This window comes from Tupaia chinensis, unplaced genomic scaffold (assembly GCF_000334495.1).
Source record: "Tupaia chinensis unplaced genomic scaffold, TupChi_1.0 Scaffold149648_1, whole genome shotgun sequence".
In the NCBI taxonomy this organism is placed as follows: domain Eukaryota; kingdom Metazoa; phylum Chordata; class Mammalia; order Scandentia; family Tupaiidae; genus Tupaia; species Tupaia belangeri.
In genome coordinates this window covers 149,611-160,855 of record NW_006209493.1, presented here as the reverse complement: position 1 = coordinate 160,855, position 11,245 = coordinate 149,611, and the positions used below count along the sequence as shown (strand labels likewise).

Below are 11,245 nucleotides of genomic sequence, written 5' to 3'. Positions count from 1 at the left end.
ATTAAAAGTCTATTTTACAGGGAACCAGCAGTTAGCATAATGGCTATGTCGCTGGACTCCCACGTAGTCGACCGCGGTTCGCATCCCAGACCTGGTGGCTTAAATCTCACACTGGGTGCATGTGCGTGTGTGCCCAAGATCCTGAGAGGAGAATGGAGGAGAAGGGATTGCGGCGTGACCATCCCCCCTAGGGGGTGATTTCTCACTTTCTGTCTCTATGTCTCTGTCTGTCTGGCGAGCGCATGCGCCCTATAGCAAAAATCTCTCCCAAAAAAAAAAAGTCTATGGTACACAGATAGTAAAAATGGATAAAACAAAATCCCAAACCAGCCCAACTTCTGATGAAATGGGATTAACCCCCACACCTATGAGAAGAGCCATGACTATCCAGGAATAAATACTATTTATCTCTGTTTCTACTGTCCTACATACAGTGTCCAACATTCAGCCAAAAAATTATTAGATGCAAAACTGCAAGAGAAAACAACCTACTTCAAAAAGACAAAGCAATTCATAGATCCAGACTCAGCTGATCTAGTAGTTGGAACTATTTGAACAGGAATTTAAAAATAACTATGATTAATATGTTAGAGGGTGTTATAGGCTGAATTTTTGTGTTCCTCCAAGACTTGAATGTTAAAATCCTAATGCCCATTATGATGGTATTAGAAGGTGAAGCTTTTGGAAAGTAGTTAGGTCATGAGGGTGGAGTTCTCATAAATGGGATTATTGCCTTTGTAAGAGGGGTCACATACGACTTTCTAGCTCTCTTTTGCCATGGATAAATACAATAAGAAATTGGCAGTCTGCAACCTGGAAGAGCACCCTCACCAGAATGCAATCATGCTGTCATTTGCTCTGAGACTTTTAGCCTCCACAACTATGAGAAGTAAATTTCTGTTGTTTATAACCCACCAGTCTTTGGTGCTTTGTTACAGTAGCACAAACTGACTAAAACAAGGTGTATAGCAGAAAATGTGAGTGGCATGTATAAACAGAGGGGAATTTCAACAGAAATGTGGAAACTGTTAAATCAAGTGGAAATACTAGAAATTTTTAAAAAAACATAATTGAGATGAAGAATGCCTTAAATAAGTTTCTAAATAGATTTGACAGAGCCAGAGTGGGGAGAAAACCAGTGAACTAGAAGATAAGATTGATAGAAATGATAAGAAATAAAGCTTGAAAAGGGACACACATACATAGGGATGAGAAAAATTTGCCTCGTTTTTCTATTTAACACAATGTATCTTCTGGTCACAAATTATTCACATTACCACCCTATGCAAAATATCTTCACCCCCATTGTGGGATCTCCAAATATCCAAAATTATGGCATCAAACTCAAATCCAAGATCTCGACTCTTCTGTATCAAGTTCAGATGTGTCTGAGGCTCCTTGGGTATAGTTTCTCAGTTTCTGGATTAAGATACCTGTGAACTAAATGATAAGTTATATGACCCTCCCCACCACATACAATATATTTATCTATTTATCTATCTATATATACACACACACAATGGTGAGATAGGGACAGGATAACTACAATAGATACTCCAATTAAAAAAAAAAAAGTAGTAACAAGAGGTACCTTTCAGTCACTGTTCCATAACAATTCTGAAATCTCACAGAGCAAATGTTGCCAGTTCTCCTGACTCCAGAACAATGTTTCTTGACTATAGATACTATAGAGGAGCGTTGTCTCTGGGAATGACTCCCCAGTCCACTTTAATATATTATTCTTAGATCGTCCCTTCTGAGATGTCTCTTGTTTCCCAAAGGAAATGGCAATTTTCGCAGCTGAGTAACTTTCTCAGCTTGTGTCCTGTTCATAGAAGTTAGGGAGAAGAGTCTAGAGGTCTCTTTTCACTTTGAAGTTCATAGAAGTTAGGGAGAAGAGTCTAGAGGCCACTTTTCACTTTCAGCTGTTTTAGTTCCATTAGATCCAAACCGAAGATAGTTTCACTGCTAAAGCTCTATTAAAAAACAAACAAACAAAACAAACAACAACAAAACTTCATGGGTTTCCTACGAATCTGCTTTGGATCTACTCCATGCCCCAAATACCACAACATATTTTTTCAAGCTAGGCTTCTCACTATTTTGAACAGTGTGTCAGGATACTACTATGGGACAATGTCATGAGAAGTTTTAGAAGCCCTCTACTTTAGCTTAGAGGGTCTCCCAAACACCAACTTAAATATCTCACATTATAATAAAGTGTCTCGTAGACACACACATGATTTGATCTTTACCCTGAGACATTTTTTTTAAACTATGAGAATATTTTAATGAGTAGAGACATTAGTGATGTGAAACTATTATTTTCAACCCAGCAAGTCCTGGCTTTTCTGTATTTCTTCTAAATTTTGCTTGCTAAAGGAACAGATATGTCTTTAGTTCATTTTTCTTTCTGTACCTTATTACATGCAGGTAAAAGAAGCAAACTGACATTTTCTATATTCTGCAAATCCACAACTTCAGTTGACAAATTCACTATCTTCCCACAGAACATGTGGACCATTTTGCCATTTTTTTCTTCCTAAATAATATGCGTTGCCATCTCTTTAAGCCTTTGTTAACAGTCTTCCTGTTGATTTTCCAGCTTCCACCTACTGCTCAGGCCCAAGGCCAATGTCACATGACATATGTTTTGATACAATAACCTCCAACACATATACTTTTCTTTTTATATTTTTCTTATGCATTTCGGCCATCCATATACTGTGCAAGTAGGAGCCATCTCACTCTCTGATCTCAAACTATATTACAAAGCTGAGATAATTAACACAGTGTCGTACTGGCACAAAAACAGACATATAGGCCAATGGAACACAATAGAGAATCCATAAATAACTCTCCAAACACTTTTAAAAATTACTTTAGCATTTGTTGTACAACAAACTACCCAAAAAGTTAATTGATTAAAACAGTCATTTTATTCATCTTACAATACCTCAAATTTTCTGGAATAACTGGTATGACTCTACTGGGATGAGCTGGCTTGGCTGGGGTTGGAGATCTGGGAAAATCTGACAGTGCACAAGCTGCTTGGTATAAGGGGCTCAGCTGGGCTGGCTCGCCTCTGCTTCATGTGGTTTCACATCTCCTGGTACAGCAATTTGAGCTTCTTCACATAGAATCTTCAGGATTCCAAAGATTAGCAAAAGAGGGTAAGCTTTAAGGCAGGCTTTTCATATTTTTTAAACCTCTTCTTGGACCAGCTATGCTAATTTTCGTTGGCCAATGCAAGTCACATAGCCAAGTTCAAAGTCAAGGAGTAGAGATAGAGATACCACTTCTTAATAATAGAAATATTGCAAAGGGGGTATACATAAAAGGATTGAAGGAATCTATCACTATTTTGTACTGTACCATAATAAGAGAAGATAAGATGATTATACCATGGAAGCCAGTGTGAGATTATATTTATGTGTTCATGTAAGATTATATCTGTAGATGTGTGTATATAGAAAACCAAAGTAGCTTTCAAATTGTGGGTTCACCAGATAGAAATATTCTATAAGAAACATATTTGATGGACACAATATGTTTTATTAAAAAAATTTGCTGGAGGATGTGTGCACTTGCCAGAAAGAAATAAAGAGAGAGAGGGAGTGAGAAAGCACCCACCCCCGGGACCAGCAGTTAGTATAATGGCTATGTCGCTGAACTCCCATGTAGCTGACTGCATGCAGTTGGAGTCCTGAACCTGGTGACTTAAACTCACACCAGGCGCATGTGCGTGTGTGCCCAAGATCTTGAGAGGAGAATGGAGGAGAAGGGATTGTAGCGTGGTCATCATCCCTGGGGGGTGATTTCTCACTATCTCTTTGTCTCTCTGGCGAGCACACACGCCCTATAACAAAAACCTCTCCAAAAAAAAAAGAGAGAGAGAGAAAAGAAAGTACCCACCCCCATGGGGAATGGTCACATTGCAATTCCTTCTCCAACTCTCCCTCTTTTCAGGATTTTGGCCAGGTATGCACATGTGCTTGACATGTTTTTCAAGCCTCCAGATCCAGGACTGGAATTGCATGGTTGGTCATGCGGGATCCAGCAACATTAAGCACCAGGCTGTGGGCTGGTCTGATGGACACAATTTTTTTATTCTAAATTTAAAAAAAGAATTTCAGATCAATTGTTCTTCTTGTTATGCAATGTTTTCTGCCACAAAAATCCTACAGGAAAGACAGTAGCTCTATGCATCCATTATATTACTTTGCTTTCATTTTAAATCTCTTAATATAAAATGTAAAACATGACTGTCATTTGCATAAGTTTGTGCCCTCCTTCCTACACAGAATTTGTTAATAACTTGTCTTATAATATTTTTTAGGAAGGGTTTTCCTAATGCATCAAATGACAGAATTTTATCCAATATGAATTCTATCACATTTTGTGATACCACGCAAATATGAAAATTCTGCTTCATAATGCATTTTAGAGGATCTCTTCTAATTAAATTTTTCTCATCTCCGGTGAGATAGACTGATGAATACTTTTTCTTATACAACATATTCACAGAGGCTATATATTGGATGAATTTTATAACATACAGTAGATCTGACCTCTGCGATAAGGCTTTCTTATTTTCAAGAAATGAGGCTACTTTCATGAATGAATATTGCGATGCATACTGAGAACTGATTTCTGGGTGAATCCCTTTCCACAGTCACTGCATTTATAGGGTTTATCTCCAGTATGAATTGTCTGGTGTTTATTGAAATTTGACCGGTCAGTGAAGGCTTTCCCACATTCTGCACATATATATGGTTTCTCTCCTGTGTGAATTCGCTGATGTACTTTGAGATGTGGTTTCTTGGAGAAGGATTTCTCACAGTCAGGACATTTATAAGGCTTCTCCGTAGTGTGAATTCTCTGATGTGTAATTAACTCTGACTTTTGGATAAAGGCCCTCCCACAATCAGCACAAATATAGGGTTTCTCTCCAGTATGAATAGTCTGGTGTTTATTGAAATTTGACCTATCGGTGAAGGCCTTCCCACATTCGGCACATATATAAGACTTCTCTCCAGTATGTGACTTTTGGTGAGTATTGAGATTTGATCTGTTGGTGAAGGCCTTTCCACATTCAGTGCATATATAGGGCTTCTCTCCTGTGTGAATTCGCTTATGCATCTGCAGTTGTGACTTAGAAGGGAAGGATTTCCCACAGTCACTGCATTCATAAGGCTTTTCTCCAGTATGAATTCTTTGATGTGCAATCAAGTGTGCCTTCTGGATGAATGCCTGCCCACATTCAGTGCATATATAGGATCTCTCTCCTGTATGAATTCTCTGATGCATCCTGAGTGTTGATTTTTGGGTAAAGGCTTTCCCACACTCGCTACATTTGTGATGTCTCTCTCCAGTATGAATTTTCTGATGTATACTGAGGGCTGAGTTCAGGGAGAAGCCCTTCCCACATTCACCGCATTCATAGAGTTTTTCTCCAGTATGAGTTGTCTGATGCCTGAGAAGAGATGACACCTGGAAAAATGATTTTCCACATTCATTACATTTATAGGGTTTCTCTCTAGTATGAGCTTTCTCATGCATAACTAATTCTGAATTTTGGATGAAGGCCTTCCCACATTTAGTACATATATATAGTTTTTCATTTCCATGAACTCTCAGATATATTCTGAGCAGTGGCTTCTGTGTAAAAACATTTACACATTTGCTCAGTTCATGGGATTTTTCCACAGTATGAATTCTCTGAGGTACAAAGAGGTGTGACTTCTGGGTGAAGATCTTCCCAAATTCAGTACATGTGTTTGGTTTCTCCCCAACAGAAAGTTTCAGATTTTGACTGAGTGAGTGTTTGAGGCTGAGGACTTTTCCACGTTGATTATGTTCACAGAACTTCACTCCTGTATGGGTATTTTCATGGTTAGTACAAGAAGAGCTCTGGGTGCGAATTTGATTATGTCTGATAATTTTATCAAAGTGCTTTACTACATTGCTTTTACTATGAATATGTAAGTCTAAATTATGCTTAAAACTCTTCCCAAATGAGTCATGTTTATGGGGTCTTTTCTGTGAAGGAATAAGATTTGGGCTTGCATGCACAAATTGTCCAATATCTTTATAGTCATAATCCCACTCTGTACTTGATACTTTCTTATTGATGAAAGTAGCGTGACTCGAAGGTTTGTTTTGTTTTTCCTGACATCTCTTTATCTGTTCAGCATCTTGCCATAGTTCTTCTAAAATGGAATCCAATGAATTATCTCTTATATCATTACTTTTCATTTCACTGTGAAAAGTAGTTTTTCCAGAAATTCTTTTTTGTGAAGTCTTAATCCCAAACTTCTCATCTGAAAAAAAAAAGTAAATTTGACACAAAGAATACAGAGCAGAAGATGAACAATATACACAAACTAATCCATGTTGAACACATGGAGATTGATAAACATGAATATGATAATGATGTAAGGAAATACACAGATAACACTCATTATATGACAACCTCTTACGTGAAAAACTATTTAAGGTACTGTTTTAAGAAATATACACATACGAACTCATTTAATCCTTTCAAATATCCTAGAAGGTATTTACTATTATTATTATTATCCACATTTTGTAGGTAAAGGTAGTAAAGCTCATAATGACCATATAATTTTCTCTAAAAGAATGATATTAAGGGGACCAGCAGTTAGCATAATGGCTATGTCACTGGACTCCCACATAGTCAACTGCAGTTCGCGTCCCGGACCCAGTGGCTTAAAACTCATGCCGGGCGCATGTGCATGCGTGTCCAAGATCCCAAGAGGAGAATGGAGGAGAAGGGATTGCAGCGTGGCCATCCCCCCGGGGGGTGATTTCTCACTTTCTGTCTCTCTGTCTCTCTCTGTCTGCCTGGCGAGCGCATGCGCCCTATAGCGAAAACCTCTCAAAAAAAAAAAAAAGAATGATATTAAATGTTAGAGGTGGGAGTCCAACACAGCAGCCTAGCTCTATTTTGGTAGAGTGACCAGAAGATTGGTAAGACAAGAGTTTTAAGGGGAAATATCTGCAGTGAACATAGTGTTGGAGGAGGTGACTCAGAGTCTACCCTCATTGACTTTTGATTACAAATTCTAGTTAATCTTGCAGCTTCATCTTGCTTGTTAGTGACAATACCCAATTAATGTGATTTAAAAAACAATTAGGCCATAGGCAAGCCTTTCTTGACTGGAAGGCTGTGCTGCAGAGACCCATGGCTATTCCCTTCCTCCACTCACCTTTGAACTCCCAGGTTGTTGACTGGGACTTTGAGAAGACATGGTGCTCCTCCCCACTCCACCAGTGAAGGACCTTGCCATATGACAAGCCATTTGTGGCTGGAAGGCTGTGCTGTAGAGACCCGTGGCTCATCCCCTCCCTAACTCGCCTTTGAACTCTAGGATGTGTAGAGTGGGACTCTGAGAAGACCTTGTACCCCTCCATGCTCTATTGAGAAATCCATTGCAGTGAAGGGCCTTCCCGTAAGGTAAGCTGTTAGCAGCTGTAAGGCTGTGCTACAGAGACATGTGGCTTAGCCCTCCCCAACTCGCCTTCGAACTCTCAGGTGTGTTGATTGGGACTTTGAGAAGACCTTGCCTCAATCTTCATCCCATCTGGACAACCAGACATCCATTCCAGCTATGGGCCTGGCTGCACTGAGTGGCAGGGAGACTGAGCTACAAAGAGACTTTGTAGTTTATCCCCTGCCACAGGCACTGACTTCTAAGACTTCAGCATTTTCTGAAGTGTGATGCACTGTGCAATACCTTCTGTCTTCCTCAATTAAAGCTCAGAAACTTAGTTCCAGGCACACCTGTTCTCTAGAAATGGAGAATTTTGAATCACCTGAATCCAGTGACAACAGAGCAGGTTGCTGGTGAGTATCAGAGAGGCAGAGCAGCAGAGAGATTGCCAATCACCTACTCCCACATGCCTTTGAACGTTAAGAATTTAAGAAATAAAACATATAAATCACCAGATAACTGCAAAACACCACAGAGGCACAATAAATATGAGCAATCAAGAAAATATCTCTCCTCCAAGGGAAAACATCAATTCCACAGATACTACAATAGAATTCATGCAAATGTCAGATAAACGATTTAGAATATTTATAGTGACAAAACTAAATGCCATGCAAGAGAAAAGAGACAACAAGCAAAAGGAAACGAGGAAGTCTTTTCACAATTTGAAAGAAGAAACAGGAAGAATAAAATGGAATTGATAAAGACTGTAATATAGGAAATTAAAAACTCCCTCGAAAGTATTAAAAGCCGATTAGATCATGGAGAAGATTGAATCCTGAATGTAGAAGAAAAAATCTCTGACTCAGAAAAAAAGTATCAAAAAGACTGAGAAAATAATCAAGAAAAATGAGGACAACATATGAGAAATACTAGATACCACTAAGCACCCAAACATCTAGATAACTGGTATCCTAGAAGGTGAAGAAAAAAATAAGGGCATTGATAATCTATTCCATGAAAACCTGGAGGAAAAGTTTCCAAACCTAAAGAGGCATTCAAATATTGAGACCCAAGAAAAACAAAGAACCCCAAATAGAATCAACCCAAGAAGATCTTCTCCAAGGCCCATCATAGATTGGCTCAAACCACAAAGACAGGATACTAAAATTGGCAAGAGGGAAAAGTCAAGTTACTTAAAAAGGTATGCCATAAGGTTAACATCAGACCTCTCGTTGGAAACAATGTAGGCAAGGAAAGAATGGGAAAATATATTCAAAGTGTTAAAAGAAAAACAATTTCAACCAAGATTACCATACTCAGCAAGATTATCCTTCATATGAAAAGAAAAGGTAAAAACATTCTCAGATTAACAAAACCTGAAAGAATTTACCAACTCCAGACTGACTCTTCAAGAAGTTCTAAAGGCAATGCTATACCAGGAAAACTAAATTCAGACAGACAGATATAACAGAACAAAAAAGAACCAAGAAAATGGCTCACCTTATGATAGGAACATTTCTGGAAATATCAATAATAATGCTGTACATTGGGACTAGTAGTTGGCATAATGGCTATGTCACTGGACTACCATGTAGTTGATCGTGGTTTGAGTCCTGGATCTGGTGGCTTAAACTCACGCCGGACAGATGTGCGTGTGTGCCCAAGATCCCGAGAGGAGAATGGAGGAGAAAGGACTGTGGCATGACCATCCCCCCAGGGGGTGATTCTCTCAAAAAAATAATAATGCTGTACGTTAATGGACTAAATTCTCTGATCAAGAAACACAGATTAGGGAACAAAAAACCCCTCCAAAAAAAATAAAAAAATTTAAAAAAAAAAAAAAAAGAAAGAAACATGGATTGGCCGGATGGCTTAAAAAAACAAACAAACAAACAAACAACAACAGCATAAAAAACAGAAGCCCTCTATCTATTGCCTACAAGAAATGTATCTTATGGATAAAGACATACATAGACTAAAAGTGAAGGGACTGAAAAAGGTATTCCATACAAACAGAAATCAAAAAAGGGCTGAAGTCACAATACTGATTTCAGACAAAACAAACTTTAAGACAAAAACTGTAAGAAGCGATAAAGAAGGGCATTATATAGTAGTAAAAGGGCTAATTCATCAAGAAGACATACTGCTTATGATATCTACGTACCCAACTCAGGAACACCTAAATACATTAAGGAACAACTGCTAGAACTAAAAGGATAGACAGGTTGCAACACTGCAATTGTTGGGGATCTCAATACCCCATTATCTTCTTTAGACAGATCTTCTAGACAAAAAATAAGCAGAGATAAAGGACTTAAATGATACTATAAATCAAATGGACTTGACAGACATCTATAGAACTTTTCACCCTAAGACTACAAAATACACATTTTTCTCACCCCCACATGGAACCTTTTCAAAGATTGATCATATGATAGGGCACAGATCAAGCCTTTACAGATCAAAAGACATAGAAACTATATCGAGCATCTTCTCTGGAATGGAATTAAACTTGATATTAATTTCAAGAAGAGCCCTCAAAAATACCCAAACACATGGAATCTAAACAACCTACTTCTGAATGACTTCTCAAATACCATAGAAATTAAGTCTGAAATCGAATTCTCTTTCCCACTATACAAGATGGCAGGTGAAAAAATTACAAAGCAGGACACTAAGGAGAAGAAACCTGAAGCTAAGAAGGCTGATACCAGTGGCAAGGTTAAAAAGGTGACCCCAAGGCTAAAAAGCCCAAGAAGGGGAAGCCCCATTGGAGTCGATATCCTGTCCTAGTCCGGAGAATTGGCAGATACTCCCGGTCTGCCATGTATTCCAGGGAGGTCATCTACAAGAGGAAATACTCGGTCACTAAATCCAGGATCGAAAAGAAAAAAGAGAAGGTTCTTGTGACTGTCACAAAACCAGTTGGTGGAGACAAGAATGGTGGTACCCGAGTGGTTAAATTGCGCAAAATTCCTAGGTATTATCCTACTGAAGATGTGCCTCAAAAGCTGTTGAGCTACGGCAAAAAAACCTTCAGTCAGCATGTGGGAAAGCTGTGAGTTAGCATCACTCCTGGGACCATTCTGATCATCCTCACTGGACACCACAGAGGCAAGAGAGTGGTTTTCCTGAAGCAGCTGAGCAGCGGCTTGCTACTTGTAACTGGGCTGCTGATTCTCAATCGAGTTCCACTGCATAGAACACATCAGAAATTTGTCATTGCCACCTCCACAAAAATGATATTGGCAAAGTAAAAATCCCAAAGCACCTTACCGATGCTTACTTCAAGAAAAAGAAACTGTGGAAACCCAGACAGGAAGGTGAGATCTTCCACACAGAGAGGAAGAAATACAAGATTTCAGAGCAACAGTCAGAAAGCTGTGGACTCACAAATTTTACCAAAATCAAAGTTGTTCCTCAGCTCCAGGGCTACCTGCAATCCATGTTTGCCCTTACAAATGGAGTTTATCCTCACAAATTAGTGTTCTAAATTTTTTGCCAAGAACCTAATTAAATAACTGATCATATCTATATCTATATCTATATCTATATCTATATCTATATCTATATCTATATCTATATCTATATCTATATCTATATCTATATCTATATCTATATCTATATCTATATCTATATCTATATCTATATCTATATCTATATCTATATCTATATCTATATCTATATCTATATCTATATCTATATCTATATCTATATCTATATCTATATCTATATCTATATCTATCTATCTATCTATCTATCTATCTATCTATCTATCTATCTAT

General features: G+C 38.3%; 1 protein-coding gene across 1 annotated transcript in view; it reads right to left on the bottom strand.

Moving 5' to 3' along the window:
• Positions 1-4,083: 4,083 nt before the first annotated feature.
• Positions 4,084-11,245, bottom strand: part of ZNF81 (zinc finger protein 81) — a 103,215-nt gene continuing 96,053 nt past the window's right edge. Inside the window, exon 5 of the mRNA XM_014585356.2 lies at positions 4,084-6,323. Coding sequence (XP_014440842.1) covers positions 4,615-6,323 — 1,709 coding nt within the window. The 3' untranslated portion in view covers positions 4,084-4,614. The remainder of the gene's footprint in view (positions 6,324-11,245) is intronic.